The 27,588-nt window shown below is 43.0% G+C and overlaps 1 protein-coding gene across 1 annotated transcript in view; it reads right to left on the bottom strand.

Annotated features, from left to right (window-relative positions):
- LOC124595821 overlaps positions 1-27,588 on the bottom strand; it is a 134,740-nt gene that overhangs the window by 58,649 nt on the left and 48,503 nt on the right. The window contains exons 5-7 of the mRNA XM_047134755.1: positions 25,497-25,632; positions 25,107-25,301; positions 1,405-1,524 (exon numbers count right to left, since the gene is read on the bottom strand). Coding sequence (XP_046990711.1) covers positions 1,405-1,524; positions 25,107-25,301; positions 25,497-25,632 — 451 coding nt within the window. The remainder of the gene's footprint in view (positions 1-1,404; positions 1,525-25,106; positions 25,302-25,496; positions 25,633-27,588) is intronic.

Below are 27,588 nucleotides of genomic sequence, written 5' to 3'. Positions count from 1 at the left end.
ACACAAGAACTCAGACCGCACCCCTCCTTTCACTCCAATGTGACAGGCAATTCTTAACCAAACTGATACATAAAGATGCTGCTCCATCAACTTAGTTACATATTTATGTACGAACTATCCCAATTCTTTGTAAGTGATAGCACGGGCACAGCTCAGCAGTCACATGTGCATGGGCAGCTATGACAGCCCTTTGATAAGTCAAAGCCTTATGATGTAAACTGTCACACCTTCAACTACGCCACATGCTGGTGCCATTGATGGAATGTAACCTACAAGGTAACAGTATCACTTAATGTTGTGACCATGGTAGACTCTAAGTACACCTGAATTATTTTAGAAGGTGTATTTCATGTAGGCTAGCCTCTGAAACTTCCCAGCTGATTAAAAATACATCAGAAAAAGACTCAAACCCAGACCTTTATCAGTCACAAGACAAATAAGCCAGACAAATGATCTGCCTTTACCTCTCTTCTACCTCTGAAACTTCAAAGACATTCTCCTGCATACATTACGGTACTAGCTCTCCTGGAGGAAAGAATTTTGTAGCACAATGGTCTATCCACAATCTAGGGGAGTGTTTTCAGAATGAATCTTTCAGTAACACTAAAGTTTGGAAAATGGGAAAGAGGGAGAGGCGGAAGGGAAGCTGTGCGGGCAAGTTATGAGTCATCCCCAGTTTTAATTTGCCACCAAGTTTCATACCAGTGCACACTAAGTTGCAGAGGAATCACTGATTAGGCATACAGATTAAGGGAACACATTAACCATCATACAATAAAACTCTTTTATTGAAGCAATTTTGTATCGTGAACATTTTTAATTTTATGTTTACAATTTAAAAATTACCAGCTTTGTACCATCATTTAGTTAACTGTAGCCTTCAGTCAGAGGGCAGATATGTTCACACCATGAGGCTCTATCTTCTCTTGTTGATGAGTTACTATGTAACATATTCAATAGTGAGCAGCTGCGTGTAGATGTTTGAGCAGTAAATCAGTTTAACAGTATTTGACACTTGTCTTTTTCTTTATTTTTAAACACAATGTCTGATGACAGCTTACTAAGAAATCAAGACAGGTTGTGATGCTATTTTTGTAGCTCGTGGCTGAGAAATTCTATAAGTGACTCATTTTCGATTAGCATCTGTGATTCAGGTTTCAACTGGAGATCACTCTTCTTGAGGAGTTCCAAAAGTTCATAAGCGACTCTTATCATGTTACTACTCTTATTTATATGCCTACCTGGCATTCAGCATCTGCGTTATACAGTGAGTATTTTTATGCATCCCATTGTTTATTTTTTCGGTCACATACACAATAAATACACAGCATTTATATGATTATATTTCAGTATTTTATACTGTATTGGAAATTGATGAGATGTTATCCATGCAATTCTACTTACTTCAATATTGAATACTGCAATTGTTCCATCCCTGTTTCCCATGTAGACATTACCCCAATTTTGGTCTATGCACTGTATTGGAGCACCAACATCTATTGCCTCGAAGATATGGGTTCCAGACTGAAAATTAAAAGTTCATTTTAAACATTGTATGAAAGTTCCTGAACAATGTAAATACTTGTGGACTAAGGGAGAACACTCAACAAAAAGCAGAAGTGTTGAGCTGTCATAGGCCCACGTGAATGAAAGAACACTTGCTAGCTTTCAGAGTCATCATTTGACGAGCTAGAATGTGGTGGGATAAATAAAATGAGAGGGAAGCAGAAGGCAGGGACAGGGACTGGGGGTTGGGTGGCTATTGTCTCAGAAGGAGGCAGCCAATTTGCCAGCTAGGAATGTAGAAGGGAGGGGAGGCAGGTACATGGGCTGGCACAGTTATAGCAGATGGTAGGAAGCGGCACATTGAAGATAACATGGGGACATAAATTGGGAGGTAGTGGCAGGATGGAGGAAGGGGAAACAGTTGGGTGGAGAGTGCAGGCATAGTAGGCTACCCGATACTGAGGCCAGGATGGAGAAAGGTGAAACTGTTGGATGGAGAGTACAGGTGCAAAAAGGTGCAGTGGATTACCTGAAATTGAGTCCAGACGATGGAGTGGAGAACAATGTAAGAATAACTGCCATCTGCATATTTCAGAGAAGCTGGTGCTTGGGGGGGGGGGGGGGGGGGGGGGGTGTCCAGATGGCTTGGGTTGTGAAGCTGCCACTGAGATTCCACATTTTGTGCTCAGTTGTAGGTTGTGCCACCGGGTGGCCCACTCTGTTCTTGGCAACTGTTTGGCGGTGGCCATTCATCCTAGTGGACAACAGGGTGGTAGTCAAACTGACATAAAAGTTGTGCAGCGTTCGCAACAGAGTTGGTATATGACAGGGCTGCTTCTAAAGGTGGCCCAGCCTCTGATGGGGTAGGATAAATCTATTACAGGACTGGAATAAGAAGTGCTGGATGAGTGGACAGGGCAGGTTTTGCACCTGGGGCACAGGGATATAATTCATGTGACAAGGCGTTGGTAATGGGACTGCGGGGTGGGGGGTGGGGGGTGGAGGTTGTGGGAGTTGGAGTGGGTGTGGCATAGGGACAAACTGGTATGTTGTGTAGGTTCGATGGGCAACGGAACACCATTTTAAGGAGGAATGGGACAGATCTTAGGTAGGATGTTCCTCTTTCTGGACAAGATGAGTGATAATCAGAGCTCTGGAGAAGCAGATGGTTTTGGTGTTCCAGTACATAATGATACTGGGTGACAAGGGTGACACACTCCTTTGTAACTGATTCTTTGGCATGGTGAAGGACTGGAGGTGTTTGAGGATATGATAAAGTAAATCTGTTTGTGGACTAGGCTTGGAGGTATCGCCTTCAAGAGGTCTTCAGCATAGCAAGCAAGGGAGTTATTGTCATTGCAGATAGCGTCGTCCACAAGTGGCTAGGCTGCATGGGAGGGATTTTTTGGTGTGGAAGAGGTAGTAGCTGCGGAAATGCAGGTACTGTTGGTGGTTAGAGGGTTCAATGTGGGCAGGTGTGTGAATGGAGCCATCAAAGAGGTGGCGGTCGAAGTCCATGAAGGTCGTGCTTTGGGTAGAGGAGGATGAGGTGAAGCGGATGGAAGAGTAGGTGTTGAGGTTGTGAAGGAATGCACATAGGGTGTCTTGGTCCTGGGTCCATTTCAAATGGTACAAATGGCTCTGAGCACTATGGGACTTAACTTCTGAGGTCATCAATCCCCTAGAACTTAGAACTACTTCAACATAACTAACCTAAGAACATCACACACATCCATGCCCGAGGAAGGATTCGAACCTGCGACCATAACGGTCATGCAGTTCCAGACTGTAGCGCCTAGAACCACTCAGCCACCCAGGCCGGCCTGGGCCCAGTTCACGAAGATATCAATGAACCTGAACCCAACTAGGTGTTGGGAGTTTTGGGAGGCAAGGAAGGTTTCCTCTGGATGGCCCGTAAAAAGGTCGGCATAGAAGAGTGCCACACATGTGCCTGTGGCTGTTCCATGGATTCGTCTGTAAACCTTTCCTTCAAAGCCAAAGTAGCTGTTTGTCAGGACAGGGTTGGTAATGTGTGTAAGGAATGAGGTTGTGAGTTTGGAGCCTGGATGACCATTGGGAGAGGTAGCGCTCGATAGTGGCAAGGCAATGGCATTGATGGATATTGGTGTACAAGGAGACGGCATCAACATCGGCTGGAGGTGTTGGTCAACAAGAACAGAATTTTTTTCACTGGCAGCACAATAGTCAGCTACAATGGAGCAACCAGGACGGTTGGGTTTGTGGATTTTTGGGGGCCATGTAGAAGGTGGATGTGTGGGGTGTCATAGGAGGGAGGAGGGAGATGGAATCAGGAGAGATGTTCTGGGAAGGGCCTATAGATTTCAGTACAAATTGGAGGTTATGTTGGGACTTACAGCATGGGATCACTCTAGCTGAGCCTGTAGGTGGAGGAGTAGAAAGCGTCATCCTCCAGTGGAACTGCGGCGGTTTTTTCTCTCACCTGGCTGAGTTACGTCAACTTTAAAGAGTTACACCTTCTTTTTGCATTGTCCTTCAGGAAACCTGGTTTCCTGCAATGCGGAGCCACACCCTTCATAGCTATCAGGGGTACTACAAAAACTGTCCTGCCTGTGACAGACCATCAGGTGTAGTTCGCATCTTTGTCCTTATCTCTGTCTGTTGCGAACCTGTGCCCCTTCAAACACCTTTAGGAGCTGTGGCTGTCAGGGTGAACACTATGCAGGAAATTACCGTCTGTAACGTCTACCTCCCTCGAGATGGTGACGCACCACCCCATGTATTGGTTGCACTCATTTCGCAACTCTCTCCACCTGTTCCCCTTATGGGTGATTCTAACACTCATAATCCTTTGTGAGATGGAGCCAAGATTAGTGGCTGTAGCAACATGTTGACAACCTAGTAACTCAACTCGACCTTTACCTCCTAAATACAGGTGCCCCCACACATTTCAGTGTGGTACATGGCACATATTCGGCCACTGATCTCTTGGTTTGCAGTCATGGCCTTCTCCCACCTATCCACAGGAGAGCACATGAAGACCACTTTCCACTCTTCCTGACCCTACTCCAGTGTCCCTCATCTCGATGCTTGCCCAGGTGGGCTCTTCCCAAGGCTAATTGGGACATTTTCATAATCACTAGCACTGATGAATCTCCATTGCATGCCACTATTGATGAGGTGATTTATGCCATCACTAATACCATTATTGTTGCAGCTGAATTGGCAATTCCTTGTTACTCCGGTTGTCCCCAGTGGAAATGAGTGCCTTGGTGGTTGCCGGAAATTGCTGTGGCCATTAGAGACTGCAGAAGGGCCCTTTAACTTCTTAAGCACCACCCATCCCTGGAGAATGTCATTGCCTTCAAACGGCCCTGTGCCCAGTTTCGCCTCCTTGTCAAACAAAGAAAGTAGGAGTGTTGGGAACGCTATGTCTCCACCACTGGAACACGATCCTCCCCCTCCCAGATATGGACCAAGCTTCGTTGACTTTGCGGCTATCACACACCTGTAAGTGTTCCTGGAATTTCCACAAATGAAGCTGTATCGGCCGATCCAGACGTAATTGCAGAGCGTCTTGCTGAGCATTATGCCCGGATCTCTGCATCTGAAGATTACCACCTTATCTTTCATCTCTTCAAACAGAGGATGGAACGACAACACCTCTCTTTTGCTCCACACCACCCTGAGACATATAATGCTGCCATCAGTGCGTGGGAATTTCTCAGTGCCCTTGCCGACTGTCCTGACACATCCCTGGCCCAGACCGCATGCATTTGCAAATGCTGAAACATCTTTCAGCGGATCCCCAGTGCCACATCTTTGCCGTCTTCAACCACATCTGGAGCGCTGGTGAATTCCCGTCGCACTGGCGGGAAACTATCATCGTCCCAGTGCTGAAGCCTGGTAAGAACCCACTAGATGTTCATAGCTATCATCCTATCAGCCTCACCAACATTCTGTGTAAGCTACTCGAATGTACGGTGAGACGGCGGTTGTGTTGGCTCCTTAAGTCTCGGGGCCTTCTGGCTCTGTCCCAAGGCAGATTTTGCCAAAGATGCTCCACCATCAACAACTTGATGCACCTGGAGTCTGCCATTTGTTTGGCCTTTGCCCAATGATAACACCTTGTTGCCATCTTTTTCCAACTGACAAAGGCCTATGATGCCACTTGGCGACACCACATCCTTACTACTCTGCATGAGTGGGGTCTCCGTGGCCCGCTCACAATTTTTATACAGCTTCCTGTCGCTCCGCACTTTCAGAGTTCATATTGGTGCATCCCACAGTGCACCCCATATACAAGAGAATGGGGTCCTGCAGGGCTCTGTCCTGAGTGTCCCACTCTTTTTAACTGCCGTCAATGGTCTCACATTAGCAGTAGGATCATCAGTATTTCCTCTCCTATATGCTGACGATTTTTGCTGTTCCTCTTCTATTGTTGTGGCTGAATGCCGGCTACAGGGAGCTATACAGAAAGCGCAGACATGGGCCCTCACTCATGGCTAAGATTTGTCATACGCTTCTGTTGTCATCGTACTGTCCATCCCCATACAGAACTTTACCTCGATGACCAACTACTAGATGTAGTGGAGACTTACCACTTTTTGGGACTGGCATTGAATGCACACTTAATTCAGCATCCCCATATTCATCAGCTTAAGGACAAGTGCTGGCAGCCCCTCAATATTATTCGATGCCTGAGCCACACCGACTGGGGTGCTGATTGTCTTACACTGCTTCAGCTGTACAAAGCCCTCGTACAATCCTGTATTGACTATGGGAGCCTGGTGTATGGTTCAGCATCACCCTCTGCACAGCGTCTGCTGGACCCTGTCCACCACTGCGGAGTTCGGCTCTCAACGGGAACTTTCCGAATGAGCCATGTGAACAGCCTCCTTGTGGAAGCAGGCATTCCTCTATTGAGGATCTGGTGGCAACTATTGCTTGCAAATTATACCGCCCACATTCATTCAGAGTTTGCCTCACCATCCAAATTACCATCTCCTTTCTCCTAACACGACAATCCATCTGACGCAACATTGACCCAGCACTGGGAATCCACTCGCCATCTGTGTCCAGTCGCTTCTTAATGAACTCAACGCTTTCCCCCTACCACGTTTCCTGTGGGTCCACTTCCATACACCTCCATGGTCCATATCTCGGCTTCGGCCACGGCTTCGGCTGGATCTACCGCAAAGCTCAAAAGGCTCTGTTCCATCTGAGGCCCTCCGCCGGCAATTTCTCCCTCATCTCGGCGAGTTCCAGGGCTCAGAAATAGTCTACACCAACAGGTCAATGGTCGACAGCCTTGTTGGCTTCGCTTACGCTCACACTGGACGTACTGAACAGCACTCCTTGCCAGATGGCTGAAGTATTTTCAGTGCAGAGTTGTAAGCCATTTATTGCACCCTTGAGCATATCCACTTCTCAGCTGGTGAGTCCTCTGTCATCTGTAGTGACTTGTTAAGGAGCTTACAAGCTCTCTAGCACTGCTTCCCTCAACATCCTTTGGTAATGACCATCCATGAGTCTCTTTATGCCCTTGAGAACAGTGAACATTCAGTGACCTACAGTGAACATTCAGTGACCTTCATTTGGACCCGACCCCAGGACATATTGAGATACCAGGCAATGAACTTAACGACCACCTGGCCAAAAAAGCTACCAGTAAACCAACTCTGGAGATTGGCCTGCCGGAGACCGATTCGTGATCGGTCTTCCACCACAAAGTTTTCGCAATCTGGGATATTGTATGGCACACCCTCAGTACATCAAATAAACTCCCTGTTATCAAGGACACAACAAATGTGTAACAGTCACCCATGCAAGCCACTTGCAGGGAATCTATTGTCCTTTGCCACCCTCACATCAGCCATGCGTGGCTAACACATGTTCAACTCAATGTCCCTGTGGCTCCCCTACGACTGTCGTCCACAATCTTGTTGGACAGCCCAATTTTGCTGCTCCCCGGCAGACTTTTAACATTCCCAGCACTCTAACTACAGTGTTGGGTGACAATGCCTCAACAGCAGATTTAATTTTATGTTTTATTCAAGAGGGGAGTTTTTATCGTACCATCTAAGGGTGGGTGTCTGACCTACTCTCCGAGGCATCCATCCTCCCTCTGATTTATCTCTCTGTCATCCTTTCTATGCATTTAGTTTCCCTTGTTGTTCATCTCGCATTGTCTTTTTAGGCTGGAGATTTTAGTGTGTTGAAGAGTGGCTGCCTCATCCTCTTTTATTCTTGTGGTCAGCTAGCCCAGACCATCTGCTTTACGGTTTTAATACTTTCCTCTACTTTTCCTTGTGGTGTACATTTTCCCCCTATTTTGTTCGCCTCTTTCATTTGCTCTTTTGGTTTGGATCCCCATTCCTTTTACTTTTCCAAACTAAATTTGGGTGTTGTTTCACCTTGAGCCTTGTTTGCATTAGGAAAAAGGGACTGATAAACCTGTAGTTTGGTACCTTTGCATCCCAAACCAACCAACTAGTGGGTGATTAGGTGGGAACTTCATGATTGGACGGTGACATGAACTGAGAGAGACAAGGTCAATGTTGGGATTACGTTGGCTTTTGTTGGAGGGATTGCTGACAAAGTGTTTTCCACTGCAGGGATCAGGAGAAGGAAGCAGGGTTGAAGGTTAGGCCTTCGGACAGGAGTGATAGTTCACATGACTGAGGTTTCTACTGGAGAGATTAACAGCAGTGTTTTGGATTTCACTGGATCCTGGGTTTTGCACAAATTGAAGAGGTCAGCTATGCAGGGTCTGGGGTTGATAAGTGGATTCACTGTGAGTAGAATGGCTGCTGACCCAAGGCAGGAGTAGGATGTCAACAGGTTGGATAGTTTATGGAGGTGGTGTCTGGAATCCTCCTCCAGGTGATGGAGTGCAACCATTTCTATTTTTTGAGATTTTTCTGTGTGTGTGTGTGTGGGGGGGGGGGGGGGGGGGAGAGAGAGAACTGCACAGTAACAGTGTCTTACAGACAGAGTAGAGCTGTTTCTGGGATGCCTGTGGCATGGAGAGGTGTTTTTGTAGTACCAGTTCCATGGGCGATAGGGCCTGATGGAATCCGAAAAGCTGAAGGAGGAATGGGATCCAGAGAAGGTAATTTTTATGATTAGGGGGGGGGGGGGGGGATATTCCGTGGTTTAGACAGCATTTAACGAACAAGATGTGGGATTACTCAGAGGAATGGCTGCTTTTCTGAACTGCTGTAGAAAGATGGATCAGCAATCCAGTGGAATACGGATGATGTTACAGGGTGTGTATGTGGACAACAAAAAAAATTTCCATATTTTTTCTGGATTTCCTGGTCAAAAAATACATTTTTCTCATGTGAATATGTACTTTCTCCTGGGTGAAAATACACTATACCCCAGGTGATGGTGCATTTTTTCCATGTTAAGTGACAATATACTTTCCCCTGGAGCTGTAAAACTTACAAGTTCCTTGAATGGTAAAGGTTTTACACCCCAACATTTTAGGAATCGAAACCCAGCACGACATAAATGGCTGGTCTCCTGGGCCCAAAACTTTTCTAAGTGGCTGGTCCTAAAAACGTTTAAGTTTTGAATGAGCATAAAATGCTCCATGATTTTCTAATTCATCACACATTCGTGCTGCGTAAAAGGAAAATTACTTTGAAAAGTAATGCTCCTTGAACCATCAAGCACAGTATTCTCCTGCAACTTGTTAGAAATGTAAACAGTTGTGATGTCATGCTCATCAAAAGCAGTTTGCTGTTACAAATTGCATAGACTTCATCCTTAAGCCTTTACTCTATTGTTTTTACTCTCAGCAAACAACTGCGTGTTGCTATTGTAAATGGTATATTTTCTTTATAAATAAAGTTTTATTTTGGTGTTATTCTATCGTTTTACTGTTACCCTGTAGTGGCAGGCTAAAAGAAAATTATCTGGCAGAGTATTAGTTCTTACCAGTCAAAGTTACAAAAAATTCAACTAAAAACCAAAACAATGAAAAATTTCCGGAATTCTAAAAATTTTCTGAGTTTTTCCAGGACAAAAAGATTGCCTTTTTTCCCACATTTCCCTGTTCTTGTGGGGCATAAACACCCTGTGTTAGGAAATGGGAAATGAGGCAGGAAATGGGCAAGTGAAAGCATTTGGTGATTATAAGGAGAAATGGACAATGTAGTGTCAGTTCATGGGGTGAACAGGATGGAGCAAAGTGTGTTGGGGGCTCCTGTTTTTCGGTGAGTGGTCTCCTTAAAATAAAAAATTTTATCTTAATTATCTAAGCACACAAAAATGTTTCAGTACATCAAACAAAAATGTGAATCCACATCATTTTATGTCGACTGTTTTGGTACTCTTTTGGGGCTAGTCATGATATGTTCACTTCATAATTTTACAAGGAGATACTTACCTTTACCAAACAGTGGGTCCCTCTCATCCTGTGGTCCGCAGCAACGTGCGACACTTTCGTAACGTTCTCCAACCTTACCCTCTTTTCTCACTGAGGGCGGAACCAATAGTTACAAATTCGGGTACAGTTTTTTGTATTCTCATGTATGTCTATCAACAGTATTTGAAATTTCACATTCTGAAGGTGAGGGATGACCAGTCATTCTGTCTCCTAGTAAATTTATAATTTTCTCAAACTTAATTTTTCATTGGATGCAATTCACTTCATAGCTTGATACTTTTCAGGGAGAACTCTACTGTTTTAACAAAGACAATTCTAACTGATAAAAATGCAGTGGAAACTGGATATACAGGGCAAGCTTCTTATGTTGAGAAAATAAAAAATCGAAAAAAAGCTACACATTGGATTAAAAAAGGAAAAAAATAGTTGTTCTATATTTAAAAAAATGCTATCCTGCAATACCAAAGTTGACTTCCTTGCATCATCCCCAAGGGGTTGGGTAGGGCAGGGTGCAACATCTTAAATAAGAACATCCCATTTTTATTGTAGATTCGGATTCTACAAAAAAACAATACATAGCTTTTGTATGTAACAAGTAACAAGTTATTATGCGATAAGATGGCAATGTAATCAACAAATACCACAAATGAGTTACAAAATGCTATTATTTTGAGAAGAATGCACTGGGTTAAAAAATGAATAGCAGTAATTATGAAAAATTGTGAAAGGTGCGTGCTCTCACCTCTCACCAATGGTGTACTTGTTTGAGGTGTGTTCTTATAACTCTCTCCAACAGGGTATGATTCGACATAACTGAGAAGTGTTCCTGATGTAATCTACTGACATGCATTGGTGATACGCTGAATCACGTTATTGCGCATTGTTGGCCCTTTCTTCGTCAAGAAACCCCACAAACAAAAGTCACGCGAAGTAAGATCTGGCTATCTTGCAGTCCGAGACAATCGACCTCCGCTTCTGATCCACTGACAACTGTACACACATCTAATATTTCCCGTACTTATACAGAATATGCACTGGACAACCATCATGCTGCAACCACACTTTTTGCCGCACACCCAAGGAATATTGGCACATCGTGCTCCAAGAATGTTTGATGTTTATCACCATTTGAGATGCCTTGGATAAAGAAGGGACCAATGAGTTAGTCAGCAATTATTCTACACCACAAATTCACATTTCCATGAACACCAATGTTCAACTTCTAGTAACCAATGTGAGTTTTCCAAACTCCAGTAATACATGTTAAGTCAATTAATTGTACCAAGTTTTGTGAAAGTCAACACACCAGAGAACAATACTCAAGCAAAAAAATTGGGGTCTCTGTATTTGCTGAAGCGACCACAGGCCAATGTTACTCAGTTCTGGAAATCATTGTCATACAGCTCCTGATGGAGGGAAATGTCAAACAAATGACATTTTCTACATTTCAAATTCAGAAAACAGCAGTCTGACTAATTCCCCTTCCTAACTTCATTGCCGAGTGCTAATGTGGGGATTATGATTCACTGAGTCTAATACTGACATTTCATTATTCTCTCTAACAAATGTTCTTTGATGGTTATGTGGAGACCCGTCACATAACCCAACAAGTAGCAGCACACGATTGCAAACTATATGGAAAATGTTGACCATAAATCATTACAGTATTATTGGCATTCCTGTCACTTTTTCCATAAATGTAAACCCTTCTATTGTAATAGCCTGCATTTTAACTACAGTGAAATCCCGCTCTTACACTTTCAAGGGACTTGAAAAAAATGGTGTTAAATGCAAGAAAATGTAAAATGTGGGAAATAATGTTTTAAGCTGTAAAGGTAAAGTATAGAAGAACCACTTGCATTTTCCCACTTTATGTATGATATACGTATATAATGCGCATCAAAATACTTGTCAGAGACTTGTTTATTATCTAATTGTTATAACTTCAAGTTGAACAAATATATTTCAAGGAAGACGCAATACATGAAAGTCACAGATCACATAAACAGAGTAAGACGTGTGTACAGTTTAACAGTCAAATCATAACTGAGTCCAAGTCTAACGGCCACTGGCTGGCTGGCCGCTTAGGTGGCGCTGCTGCTGTATGGCTGGCAGGCAGCGCCGCATGTAGAGGACGCGCGTAACTGCGCGGCGGCACTTTGAAAGATCGGTGAGTCACAACACTTTTCCCCCCTTTGAAGTTTTTGCACAGGTCTTGATGGAAGTGGCCCGTAGATTGCTAACGTCCATAGGTGTTGTTGACTGGCCATAAAGTCTCGAGGAGAAGGATTCCCGTACGGACAGAAGTGTCCCCGATGATAACGGGTCCAGCCGACAGGAGATGTGGGGGTCGAATCTGCTGGAGCCCCGTGCACCAATCTGCCCATTGCGGCAAGTCTGGTTGTTATAAAAGGAGACATGGGTGATGTGTCCGCGTCCGTAGTAGAAGGAGGCGAGTAGAGTTGCTCCGACAGATAATGGTCATCTGGTTCCTGCATGGGCACGTCTCCTGGTGGCGTTAAGTTCTCGTGTTGGCACCGATATGATGGTGAGAGGACTGCATTGTGAATAATGAGAGATTTCAGTATCCCGAGCGTCAGGTAGATCCGAAGGTGGTGTAGTGGCATCCAGAACAGGCATTGCCGGCACACGAGGCCGAAGCTGGTCTGAATGAAGCACTGTAACACCCGTGTCCGTCTGGATTTCATACAGGCGTTGGCCACGGTGTCGTAAGATGCTGCCAGGACTCCATTTTCGCCGCCTGTCATATCCCTGTACCCATACAAGGTCGTCGGTGGTGAAACGGCCAAGCGAAGGCACCCATGGCCATGAGGTGGAAGGCCGCAGAAGATGAAGTAGCGTGCGGGGCTGCCATGTAAGAGCTCAGCCGGGCTGTGGTCGCCCATTGGGGTGAAACGGTAAGAAGCCAGAAATTGGAGAAGCACATCATCAGCAGAAGAAGTCAGGAGTTTCCTCATCTGAGCCTTAAATGTGCGGACCAGTCGTTCAGCCTCACCGTTTGACTGTGGATGGAACGGAGGGGCCGTAACATGCATGACACCGTGACGGGCACAAAAATCCGCAAAATCAGAAGAGGCAAATTGTGGACCATTATCAGTAACAAGAGTCGAGGGAAGGCCTTCCAAAGAGAAAATGCGAGCTAAAGCGTTGGTGGTTGCTGCGGTGGTAGGCGACGTGCAACAGACAATGAAAGGAAAGTTAGAGTAGGCGTCAATAATGAGAAGCCAGTAAGTAACTAAAAAAGGTCCCGCGAAGTCAGCATGAATACGCTCCCAGGGCTTCTCAGGCGAAGGTCACGGTGACAAAGATGACTTCGGGGCGGCGGCCTGTGACACACAAGGGCCGTAGGCAGTGACCATGTGTGCGATTTCAGAGTCAATGCCAGGCCAGTACACATGACAGCGCGCCAGAGATTTTCTGCGAGAGACACCCCAATGCGCTTGGTGAAGGAGGCGCAAGACCGAAGCATGCAAAGACACAGGTACCACAACATGCGGCGAAGCATTTTCGGTGGAAAGGAGGGTAACACCATCCCTAGCCGTGAGGCGGTAACGCAAAGCGTAGTAGTTCCGCAATGGATCAGAAGTCTTAGCGGACGGATGATCTGGCCAACCCTTCTGAATACAGCGTAAAACCCAGGAGATGGTAGGGTCAGAACCCGTAGCAGCCGCCAGCCGGTCCCCGGTGATGGGGAACCCGTCCACAACCCGCTGCTCGGCAACATCCTGAAACGAGACAAGTAAAGAGCCCAATGCTGGAGGCGGTATGCTGCCTTGTCGGAAAGTGACGTTGATGGATGAAACAAGGAAACAAGTGGTTTGTGATCCATAACAAGATGAAATTTGGATCCATAGAGAAAAACACCAAACTTATGAAGAGCATAAATAACGGCAAAAGCTTCTTTTTCAATTTGAGAATACTTTTGTTGGGCATCCGTGAGCGTTTTGGAGGCATAAGCAATGGGTTGTTCAGAACCGTCAGAAAAACGGTGTGCAAGGACTGCACCGACCCCGTATTGAGAGGCATCCGTGGCAAGACCAAGATGTTGGCCAGGTCAATAAGTAGCCAGGCACGGGTCCTGTTTCAGCATAGTCTTCAATTTCTGGAAAGCCGCATCGCATGACGCGGACCAGTGAAAAAGCACGTTTTTATGCAACAGGCGATGCAACGGCTGAGCCACCGAAGCAGCACACGGTAAAAACTTGTGATAGTATGCTATTTTCCCCAAAAAGGTCTGCAGTTCCTTAACAGATGTAGGGCGAGCAAGGGCATCGATCGCAGCGACAGTTTGCTGAAGCGGACGAATACCATCCCGAGAGAGTTGAAACCCCAAGTACACGATAGATGCCTGAAAAAATTTTGATTTCTGAAGATTACACTTAAGACCGGCAGTCTGTAAGACATGAAAAAGTGTGCGGAGATTTTGAAGATGTTCATCAGTGGTGGAGCCAGTGACAACAATGTCGTCCTGGTAATTGATACACCCAGGGACAGTGAGCAATAACTGTTCCAAGAATCGCTGAAAGAGAGCAGGGGTGCTGGCAACCCCGAATGGCAATAGTTGGTATTGACATAGGCCAAAAGATGTGTTAAGGACCAGAAACTGCCGGGAAGCAGCGTCGAGAGGAAGTTGATGATAAGTTCTGACAGGTCAAGTTTAGAAAAATACTGGCCTCCAGCAAGTTTAGTGAACAATTCTTCAGGTCGAGGCATAGGGTAAGTGTTGATAAGGCATTGAGCATTTACAGTGGCTTTGAAATCGCCACAGAGACAAATATCACCATTTGGCTTAGCAACGACAATGATAGGAGAGGACAACTCACTGGAAGTGACAGGAAGCAAGATCCCTGAAGCAGTGAGACGATCCAGCTCCCATTTGACCTGATCACGAAGGGCGACAGGAATGGGCCGAGCCCGAAAAAACTTAGGTCAAGCGGTGGGTTTCAGAGAGATATGAGCTTCAAAGTTGTTTGCACAGCCTAACCCAGGAGAAAAAAGGGACGAAAATGTCGTCGACAAGGAATCTAATTGAGCATAAGGAATAGCATCAGAGACGATATTGACAGAGTCACCTATGGAGAACCCAAAAATGCGAAAGACATCGAAACCAAAAAGATTCTCCGCATTACTATGGTCGACCACAAATATGGAAACAGTGCAAACGACAGATTTGTAAGATACCTCAGCATCAAATTGTCCCAAGAGAGAAATCTTCTGTTTATTGTAAGTCCGTAATTGCCTAGTGACAGTGACAGGATTGGAGAACCCAACTGAAGATACGTCTGAGAATTGATGATAGTGGCAGCAGAACCAGTATCCACCTGCATGCGAACATCTCGACCAAGTGACAGTGAGGAATAACTTCCCTGAAAGGGAAGTAGTACAATTGACAGACAACACAGAATCAGAATCAGTGTCATGTTCATGAACATCATGTAAGCGGTCGGATTTGCAAACGGATGACAGATGAACTTTTTTTTTGTATTTGTGACACAGGGCCCAACATTGTGGACAATCTTCTCGTCAATATTTCGTAAAACACCGCGGACATGAAGGAAGTTACCATGGGCTTTGCTGCAGTTTCTTAGAGCTTTGTTTACGGTTAGGCTGAGGCTGCGCTTGGGAGCGTACTGCGGCCACGTCGGCCGGCGGGGACACACCACACGCTTCGTCAACATCGCACAACAGTTGTATTTCCCTGACATCGCCCCATGCCTCTATTTGCGCTCCAGCGGTGCGAGAAATTTCAAAAGACTGAGCAGTGGATAAGACTTCATCTAGAGTTGGATTTGCCAACTGAAGGGCACATTGCCTAACTTCTTTGTCGGGCGCCGATCGGATAATAGCATCCCGTACCATGGAACCGGCGTAGGATTCTTTGTGAACTTCAGTAACAAATTGACACTTTTTACTGAGGCCATGAAGTTCAGCAGCCAAAGCGCGATAGGATTGATTTGGTTGTTTTTGACAAAGATAAAAGGCAACACGAGAAGCTACCACATGCATTTGCTTTTGAAAATAGACGGGCAGAAGTGAGCACATTTCAGCAAAGGACAAAGACGCAGGATCTTTCAAAGGAGCCAACTGCGACAACAGCTGTTACATTTGAGGTGATACATGAAAGGAACAGAGACTTACACGTTTGTTCGTCCACGACATGAAAGGCCAAGAAGTGCTGTCGAAGACGTTTTTTGTAATCAGACCGGTCTTCCGCCGTCTTGTCGTAAGGAGGAAAAGTAGGTAGAGACAACGACAAGAGATGCCCCGCATTTGATGCCGCGACGAAATCACGAATCGCATTTGTAAGAAGCGTTTGCTGTCCTATGAGACCTTGCAATAGTTGCTCTAAAGTGGCCATGGAAACATGTGGGTCAATGATGGAAAAGAAAAATCACTACCTCGTCGCCAATTGTTATAACTTCAAGTTGAACAAATATATTTCAAGGAAGACGCAATACATGAAAGTCACAGATCAAGTAAACAGAGTAAGACATGTGTGTACACTTTAACAGTCAAATCATAACTGAGTCCAAGTCAAGCGGCCGCTGGCTGGCTGGCCGCTTAGGTGGCGCTGCTGCTGCATGGCTGGCAGACAGTGTCGCATGTAGAGGGCACGCGTAACTGCACAGCGGCACTTTCAAAGATCAGCGAGTCACAACACTAATAAAGGCTTATTATCTGATAGAAACCGCTGATGTAACTGCAACTGATAACTGCCCAGGAAGCAGAAACATTTGAGTCTATGCCATACGTCATAATTGATGTTTTTGGAAAGCCTGCAGCTATCATTCATTATTTAAATAATGGAACACTGCACTAGTTACGTATTTTTTCATGCTAAGCATGATGTGTTTTGAGAATCTTTTCTCATTATCAAACGCAAATATGTACGTAAATAAAGATTTTGTGTGGTGTCTGCATATGTGTTGTTCTGCGTCATTTGCATTGTAGTCGTCTTTTTGAGGTTATTAGATACTGGGCTTCCTCATGTATGTAGAAAACCCTGCACTTACAAACTATCACTCACATTGTTTGAGTAAAATACATTTGTAAATAGTGCTCTTGAAAATGAGCATAAATTCTCGAAACTCGTTTTGCTGAGCATGAAAAATACGTAATTGGCACTGTGCTTAAACCAAAAAGATTTGAGCAACACTAAGTGAGTAATGGTGCCAAGTAGCTCTACGAGTGGCCAAATGACGAAACAAGCTAAATATGGTTGGACAAAGGTGTCACGATGATTACAACTATCACGAAACTGCATATGCGCAGCAGAGACAGTTTGGAAATGGTTGTGATTGGTCATTAAATCTTTATTTAACGAACCTAGTTACTCCCAGCAGCCACCACTCCTAGTAGAGCTTGGCAGTGGCAGGAGATGTGGCACGAATTGTTCCAACTTTTACATGTTTACTGGTTCAAATATGCTAACTGGAGCAGCCTGGTGACAAGAAATCCATTTAACAGTTCTTGATGGCCAACATCATGCCAGCATCATTTGCAGTCAGTTTTTTTCTCCATGAACAATTTTTGTAAAGCATAAATCACGGGAAAATTACAGATATGTTTGCCGGCCGGAGTGGCTGAGCGATTCTAGGCGCTACAGTCTGGAACCGCGTGACCGCTACGGTCGCAGGTTCGATTCCTGCCTCGGGCATGGATGTTTGTGATGTCCTTAGGTTAGTTACATTTAAGTAGTTCTAAGTTCTAGGGGACTGATGACCTCAGAAGTTGAGTCCCATAGTGCTCAGAGCCATTTGAACCAACAGATATGTTTACATAAAATCGGGTGCGAATTAACATTGTGGACATAGGAAATTTGATGGGAGTGATAAAAAATGTCGTAAAAGTTGGGAAAACATTAATTCCAGGAAAGTAAAAGCGAGGTTATACTTTAATAATGCAGCCAGGTTATGAACGAATGTATTTAAGAAATCGGGGACAACATGCACACAACGAGATCAAGTCAAATAATTAATGAATGTATGTATGTTTCAAAACAGCTACACTGAGAAAACTGCAGAACACTCAGTCATTTGAAACAGGTCTGTTTTTATGGTTTGGATCCAATGCATTTTTCTCAGGATAATACTGCTTTTGAACTCAACTGTGTTATCTGTCAATTTCAGCACCATCTTTTGAAGACTGGTACATATGAAGAAACTGTCACAAGCTGAATACAACCAGTCAGATTATTCTAATACAACTATCTACTTACAAACAATAATGGCAGACATCTTTCTCATAAAAGATAAGTCTGTACCTACACATTCTAAATACACTGTTAAGCCAAAAATTTATGACCATTGTCCACCACAAAATTGAATGTCACCTGGTGATGTTGTGGGTATGTGACACAGTAAGGGACACACGTGAGTGAAAAAGAAACAAGAAGGGAATCATTTTTGCGATGATATAAGCCACAAGTGAGAAAATTTACTGACATATGCGACTTCGACAAAGGGAATATTTTTAAGCCCCGGTGTCTAGGAAAGAGCATCACAAAAGTGGTGAAGTTGCTTGACTGTTCACTTGCATCTACAGAAAATGGTCTTAGGAAGGGGAAACCACAAGTAGGAGACAAGGTGCTGGAATCCATGTTTCATCACTGTAAAGCACGATAGGCAGCAATCTATGGAAGATCTGATGACAAAATAACAATGATTGTGCAGGCCCAAATGTTGAGGAACACCCTGTTCTGTACACGAAACATGGGGCTACACAGCACACAACTTCTATATATTCCTCTGATGACACAACAGTATCATCAATTGCAATTGCAATGGGCAGAGGCTCTTCTAGATTGGACCACGGATCACTGGAACTATGTCGCCTGGTCAAGTGAATCACATTTCTTGTTACACAAGATCAATGGTCATTTCTAGTCACACCATCATCCAGATAAATGGCTGCTAGAAATGTGTATAGCTCCACAGATGCCAGCCAGTCAGGACAGTGTTATGCTACAGGGGACATTCACTTGCACTTCCACAAAACATGAGGTAGTAACCAAAGCCACCATGACAGCTAATGACTGTGTGAAATTTTTGTGGACTACCTGCCTCTCTTGGTGTTGGATGTCTTCCACAACAGCGATGGCATCTTATAGCAAGAACTGTCTGTGTCACAGAGCTAGAATCATGCTACAATGGTTTAAAGAGTGAACTTAAGAAGTAATTTGATTTGGTGTCCACCAACAGGCGGATTCAATATTCTCAAATTTCCATCCAGCATCTGACACAGTTTCAAATGACAGACTGTTAACAAAGGTACAAGTATTCAGAATAGCTTCCCAGATACGTGAGTGGCTCAAAGACTTCTTAAGTAACAGAACCCAGTATGTTGTCCTCGATGGCAAGTATTCATCAGAGACAGGAGTATCATCAGGAGTGCCCCAGGGAAGTGTTATATGACAGCTGTTATTTTAGATTAGATTAGATTAGATTTACTTTCATTCCAATTGATCCATAGTGAGGAGGTCCTCCAGGATGTGGAACATGTCAGAAAAACAATAACACATGACAAATATTTACAACTGAAACAAATAAGCTAGAGCTGTTGGTTTGAAAAAGTGATATATTTTTAAAATTTCATTGAGGAATAAATATATTGGGAAGCAGTAGTTAGTATCCCTAGTTCCCTAAATATGCTTCTGCAGGATGTTCTTGAGTTGACACCATATATAACTCTTACTGCATGTTTTTGTGCCTGGAAAACTTTAGCTTGGCTTGATGAATTGCACCAAAAAATAATCCCATATGATATTATGGAATGAAAGTAAGCATAGTATGCCAGCTTTTTTATTTTTATATCCTCTATGTCTGACACAATTCACATTGCAAATAGAGATTTGTTAAGACGCTTCAGCAGTTCTGCGGTGTGCTCCTCCCAGTTGAATTTACTGTCAAGCTGTAATTCCAAGAATTTAACACTGTCCACTTCTTCTATCTGCTTGTCATCGTGTGTTAGGCATATAAGCGTGGGACACCCCTTACAAGTTCTAGACTGCACGTAGTGTGTTTTTTCAAAGTTTAGCGACAAAGAATTGGCTAGGAACCAGTGATTAATGTCCACAAATATTTTATTAGCCAATCTTTCTAAGACTGCACTTGATTTGCTATTTATTGCAATGTTTGTATCATCGGCAAATAAAATGAACTTGGCATCTGATAATGTTACTGATGAAAAGTCATTGATATACACAAGGAAAAGTAAGGGCCCTAAAATGCAACCTTGTGGGACCCCGTATGTAATTAGTTTACAATTGGATGATGCTGATAGCTTAATATATGTCTCTTTCCTAATAACACCCTTTGTTTCCTGCCAGAGATATGATCTGAACCATTTTGCAGCATTTCCTGTTACATCATAATATTCTAATTTACTTACAGTCAAATGCCTTTGACAGATCACAAAATATACCAGTTCCCTGCAGTTTTTTGTCTAAGGAATTAAGCACATTTTCACTGTAAGTGTAGAGAGTCTTCTCAATATCAGAACCCTTTAGAAATCCTAACTGCGACTTTGACAGTATGTTATTTGACATAATATGGTTATATAGCCGACTGTACATTACTTTTTCTAAAATTTTTGAGAATGCTGGCAACAGTGAAATTGGACGGAAATTTGATGCTATTTCTTTATCTCCCGCCTTAAACAGTGGCTTAACTTCAGCATATTTCAACCATTCAGGAAATATTCCACTGATAAACAACTGGTTACACAGATAGCTTAATATGTTACTTAACTCAGAATCACATTCTTTAATTAACTTTGTTGTTATTTCATCATACCCACTAGATGTTTTTGATTTTAAAGATTTTATGATGGACATTATTTCTGCTAGGGTAGTGAGGGTCAAATTCACATTATGGAAGTTACTTGAAATGTCTGGTCTGAGGTATTCCGTAGTAGCATCTACAGAACCTGACAACCTCATCTTTTCAGTAACAGTTATAAAATGTTTGCTGAAAAGTTCTGCAACACTATACACATCTGTCACCAATGTATCATTTACTCTTAACGCTATTTGTCCCTCTTCATGTCTGGTTCTACCAGTCTCCTCCTTCGCTATATCCCATATCGTCTTTATTTTGTTATGTGATATGACTATCTTTTCCTTGTAATATATTTGCTTTCTATATACATAAATGATCTGGCAGACAGGGTCATCAGCAGTCTGTAGCTGTTTGCTGATAATGTTGTGATGTATGGGAAAGTGTATCATTGAGTGACTGTATGAGGATACAAGATGGCTTAAACAAATTTTCTAGTTGGTGTGATGAATGGCAGCTATCTCTAAATGTAGAAAAATGTAAGTTAATGTAGGTGAGTAGGGAAAACTAACATGTACAGTTCAAGTACAGCATTAGTAGTGTGATGTCTGACAGAATCATGTCGATCAAATATCAAGGCATAGCTTTGCAAAGCAATAGTAAACAGAATGAGCCTGTAAGGATTGTAGTACGGAAGACAAATGGTCGATATCAGTTTATTGTGAGGGTTTTAGGAAAGCATCGTTCATTTGTAAAGGAGAACACACATAGGGCACTAGTGCAAGCCACTGTTGAGTACTGTTTGAGTGTTTGGGATCCATACCACGACAGATTAATGGAAGACACTGAAGCAATTCAGAGATGGGCTGTTACATTTGTTACCAGTATGTTCTATCAATGTGCAAGCATTAAGCAGATGCTGTGGGTACTTAAATGGGAATCACTAGAGGGAAGGCAATGTTCTTTTCGCAGAGCACTACTGAGAAAATTTATAGAGAACCGGCATTTGAGGTTGACTTCAGAATGATTCTACTGCATACAGACCACAAAGATAAGATCAGAAGATGAGGACACATATGACAGCAAATAGACAGCTGTTTTTTCCTTTCTCAGTTTGTGAGTGGAACAAGATAGGATCCACCATGCACCACACAGTGGCTTGTGGAGTATGTGTGTAGGTGTAGAGGTAGATTTAGATGTAGAAAGCTGATCTGAACCCAATGGAACACATCTGGGACACCACTAGGTGTGCTCACAATTCACTGGTCTGTAATTTACAGGCATTGCATGACCTATACGTAGACATCTGGTACTATATACCTCTGGAAGCCTAACAACAACCTGTTAAAATCATGCCATGCAGAGTTTCTGCTGCATTGTGTATCAAAGATGTATCAACAAGCTATTAAGCAGGTGGTCACAATGTTTCGGCTCATCAGTTAATTCATTAATGCTAGATATATAGAAAATAAATAAAAATAAAATAACAAAATATACTGCTGCCAGTCACTGAGGTGTCATTTCCCATGTGGTGCTCGGTACCAGATTTTTGCATCTATTGCAGGTTGGTGATGACAGAAAATTGTGATCCAGGGGAAACCATACCTATCACCAATCAGGTGTATATATACAATGTGTATCTAAGGAGGGGGCTGGTAGCTCCAAAATCGACTATATAATAAAGAAATTTAAGACTATTCCTGTAGTCAGAGGCTAATTAGTCCATAATTTCAACTAATAACTTGACCACCCTCCTGCCTTCCATCACAATGCCAGCCGCGGTGGCCATGCGGTTCTGGTGCTGCAGTCCGGAACCGCAGGACTGCTACGGTCGCAGGTTCAAATCCTGCCTCGGGCATGGGTGTGTGTGATGTCCTTAGGTTAGTTAGGTTTAAGTAGTTCTAAGTTCTAGGGGACTTATGACCTAAGATGTTGAGTCCCATAGTGCTCAGAGCCATTTGAACCATTTGAACCATCCATCACAATGGGAAGTTTAAATCTGGTAAGATTAGCTATATTAGAAATTTTTGCTGACAATGTTTTCTTGAAACATTTTTTTTTTTTTTTTTTCTTTTCTTCTTTCTCACAATTTAATTTCTCACATGCTTTATAACAGACAATATCTACCAAGGTTAAATTCTTTGGTAACCTAGCAGACAGTTGTGCATTTTCATTAAAGCAGACATACAGTCTTTGTTAGTCAGTGAGTCATTTGAGTTAGTTGAAGGCAGTCAAAAAATTGAGTCAGTCAGAGCTGAGACGGAACAGCACTACATGGTACAACGGACAACATAAAATAGAAGATTATGAATTATTTAGGAATAAAGGAGATGACTCACAGAAAGGCAGAAGTGCTGTGTCGTTGATAGGTACACAAACAAAAGGTACAGAGCTATTATAGCTTTCAGAATGAACTTCCTTTATCAAGCTCATAGGAAAAACATGTACACAAACACACACTCGCTCACACACACATTCCTGTCTCCCTACATTGAACTATTGGGTGGGGGGGTGGGGGGACGGCAAGTTACCTCAGGTTCAGGCCAGGAAGATTACAGGAGTGAAGGATGTGCTGTAAGGATAGCCCCCATCTGTGCAGCTCAGAAAAGCTGGTGGTGTTGGGGAGGATCCAAATGATACGGGTTGTGAAGCAGCCATTGAAATCTCGCATGTTGTGCTCTGCTGCGTGTTGTGCTACCAGGTGGTCCACACTGTTTTTGGCAACAGTTTGGCAGTGGCCTTTCATTCTAGTTGACAGCTGGTTGGTCATCATACCAACGTAAAACAATGCGCAAAGGCTGCTTTTACAGGTGGTCCGGCCTCTGATGGGATAGGATAAGCCTGTGACAGGACTGGAGTAGGTGGTGCTGGGTGGATGGATTGGGCAAGTCTTGCATCTGGGTCTTCCTGCCCCTCTACCTGCACCCCTAGCTAGCCCACAGATGACTTCCCATTCTCCCACGAGCCGCTAGACATTTCCTCCCAACCTACTTCCTGCCTCCTGCCTTTCTCCATCCCTCATCCCCCCATCCCCCCCTCCTCCTCCTCCTCCTCCTCCTCCTCCACCCGTACCTCCACCTCACCCAAGTACACTCACCAAGAATCCGGAAAGAACTGGCAGTCAACCGAGCACAATGTAGGGAGATAGGCAAGTGCATGTGAATGAATGTATGCGTTTTTGTGTGCATCTTTTTCCTACAAGCTTAAAAAAGGAAGTTCATTCTGAAAGCTAGCATAGCATAGTACCCATCGACGATGCAACACTGTTGCCTTTCAGTGAATCGTCTCTTTTATTTCTAAATAATTCATAATTCTCAACCAGAACTTTCTACATTAAAATAGAAGATTAGGACAAGGCAGTGCATAACAAGGGGAAAGTGATGACAGAAAGGATATTAATTGGTAATCTGGATGAAGAACTGTGTTTCAGAGTTACTAAAGAAGTCATCATCTAATTGAAAGCTGCTTAAGAGGTTAGAGCTACCAATTGCATGAAAATAATTTGAAACAGTAACTGTCATACATAATGATACAGCTGAATTTTTGTGGTTTTCAAGAGGAACGATCCAGACTGACACTAAGGATAGCGAAAATGTTACTGTAACAGTAATGATAAGTGCAAATGCAAACTGAAACTATTATTCTTGAAATGTCTGTCAGTTTGAATTGCCATATTATAATATACAATTCCTATATTACTGACTACAAAAAATATAAACTAATAATGATCAACCTGATTTAAATAAAAATGGGGACGTGGGTTAGGTACTAAGCATACAGTCACTGCTCTTAACTTCCCCGTGTTTATCTGTAACTTTTAACTATAAATCAAATAAACTGTGATTGCCTTTATTAAATTTGTGGCAGATAAAACCACTGCAATTTAGAAAAATGGATTGGTGGTCAAAGCTTCTGTTCCAATTGATTTCCATACACTGGGAAAAAAGATACACAACTTATCAATATGTTTCAATAACAGTTGTTGTAAGTTGCAGGGGAGACAGGAAGGGAATGAAGTGGTTAACTCACAATAATTTGACACAAGAGACTCCTTCTGAAATTAATACACAGCATACGCCCATCCCCTCAAGTGCTTTGCATGCTTTCCTTTCAACTTGGCTTCTGGGGAGGGAAGTCCGGGGTTTATGTTTCAGACTACAAACACATCTTGGGACTTTATCTGTACTGTTGTTACACATTTTTTCACCTTGCAGAGGTCTTAACTATTAAAATTTGATAGTCTGGACTTTCATTTCATATCACTATTTAGCATCACAATGGTATTTATGGACAGGCAAACGGTACAATGGAACATAACACCATCTTACCTGGAAAGATTCATTCTTGTTGCACTTCAATTTTTTTTTCTGTCCATGAAAACAGATACAAAATTGTTTAAGTGAAATACATTTTCAGAGCGGACAAACCTTGAAGGTAAAGCATCGCATGTGCCCATCTAGGCTGCCTGCAAAGATAAGCTGACCTTCTTCTGTCTCTACAACACAGAGGCACGTAACGGGCTGACTTCCACAGGAGACCACTCTTTTCAATCGTCCTGTCTTCAAAGAGTAGCAGTATACAAAACCATCCTCAGAGGCTGCAACTGCTTGCCGACCAACGGTCTGCAAAAGACCTGTCTTGTAAAAATCTTACAGTGCGATAGACAAAGGCATTTAATAAATCTTAAACATTTTGTCCCATTACCTGCTGCTGCTTAGACGAACCATCAAACAGAAAAATAATAACTATACTACTAATATTATTAACAATAATAAGAAGAAGAAGAAGACAGTATAAATGCATGCACATGTTCTCACCACAAGCTCTAGGATGGCACCTGAGTGCCCAACCAAAATTAAGTGCATCCTTCGAATCTCATTGACTGCATCAGCATCATGAGCTGGAGTGCCACCACCTGACATATCTGATTGTGATCCGTCTTCCTCATCCAGGCTGAAAATTAAGTAACAAAACTGTCTGTAAATGAAACAAACACTAAAGAAAACTAGAGTATCATTACATAACTAATAATTTTTTCATATAAGCCATAGTCTACTTTAATACACAGTAAAAAAAAAAGAAAATCAGTATGCAAGGAAAGATGTGTACAGCACTGTAAGTGTAAATCTTCATGTTAAAGTCTTCTCTGTGAAAGTGAACATCCTGAGCAGTTAGTAGGTGTAAATCAGTAAGTTACATAATTTGAAAATCTTTAGTACATACTGCAGGAAGATACATAAAAGTGATGGTGTGGGCACCTACGTTACAAGTAACATTCAATGTGAAAATGTTGGTTTGGTTGCTAAATGCAGTGTGAAGATGGCCTTCGAATTAGCATCAGTAAAAAAACACAGCCTAATAATTGTTGGCCTCTGTAGATCTAGATCTACATACACACTCCACAAGCCACCATATGGTGTGTGTGTGTGTGTGTGTGTGTGTGAGTGCCGTATACCACTACTAGGTATTTCCTTTCCAGTTCACTCGCAGATATAGTTAGGGAAAACAATTGCCAGTATGCCTCCTTATAAGCCCCAACTTCATGCATCTTATCTTTGTGGTCCTTATGCAAAATTTATGTTGGTAGCAGCAGGTTCATTCTGCAATCAGCTTATTTTCTCAATAATGTTTCTCAAAAAGAACATCAACTTTCCTCTCGGGATTCTGGTTCGAGTTTCTGAAGCATCTCCACAGCACTTGCGCGTTGTTCAAACCTGCCAGTAACAAATCTAGCAGCCCGCCTCTGAATTTATCCAATGTCTTTTTTTTTCATCTGACATGTTGCAGATCCACAACACTCAGGTAGGACTCAATAACAGGATGCACCAGCAGATGCTGGTCTCCTTTAAATCCAAACCACATTCCTCACATGCTCGTTCCATTTCAAATCGCTATGCAATGTTACGCCCTGATATTTAAATGACATGAGTGTCTTAATCAGGGAACTACTAGTGCTGCATCTGAATCTTATAGGTTTGTTTTTCTGTTAATCTGCATCAACTCACATTTTTCTACATTTGGAGCGAGCTGCTATTCATCACACCAACCAGAAATTTTGTCTAAGTCATCTGTACCATAATACAGTCATTCATCTTCCACATCCTTCCTGTACACCACAGTACCATCAGCAAACAACCGTATATTGTTGCCCACCCTGTCCACCAGACCATTTATGTAGAGTATAATGGTGCCCCAATCGCTCATCCCTGAGGAACTCCTGACTCCTCATGAACACTCATGCTGAGGGCAACATACTATGTTCTTTTACTTAAGAAGTCTTAAGCCAATCATATATCTAGAGGGAACCTATTCCATATGCTTGTACTTTCAATAACAAATGCAGTGCAATGCTGTGTCAAATGCTTTCAAGAAATCTAGAAATATGGAATCCACCTCTTGCCCTCCGTACATAGTTCCCAGTGAATCATGTGAGAAAAGGGCAAGCAGAATTTCGTATATGCAATGCTTTCTAAAACTGTGCTGATTCGTGGACATAAGATTTTCAATCTCCAGGAAATTTATTATACTCAAACTCAGAAAATGTTCTAGAACTCTGCAATAAACCGATATTCCCCAAGAATGCTTATTATTATGTCATCGATATAGGGCTCTGTGCGATGTCAAAGGATGGTAAGTTTGTATGAGTCTCCAGCGTGAATGATTTCTTACATGCAGAATTCAAAAGTTTGGCTTTTGGTTTGATATTTTCAACTGGCAATCTGACTAGTCAACAAGTGACTGGATGGAAGCCTTAGACCTGCTTAGCAATTTTACATAGGACCAGAATTTTCTCAGGTTCTTGGCCAAATCTTTCGCTACGGTATGATGGTGGCAGTTGGACGCTTCGCACATAGGTCTTTTCATAGATGCATGAATCTCTACTAACTAACTCTGCATGTTGTCATTTGT

The sequence above is a fragment of the Schistocerca americana genome, chromosome 1 (assembly GCF_021461395.2).
Source record: "Schistocerca americana isolate TAMUIC-IGC-003095 chromosome 1, iqSchAmer2.1, whole genome shotgun sequence".
Lineage (NCBI taxonomy): Eukaryota > Metazoa > Arthropoda > Insecta > Orthoptera > Acrididae > Schistocerca > Schistocerca americana.
The sequence above is the reverse complement of the archived record's forward strand: the minus strand, read 5'-3'. Positions and strand labels throughout refer to the sequence as shown.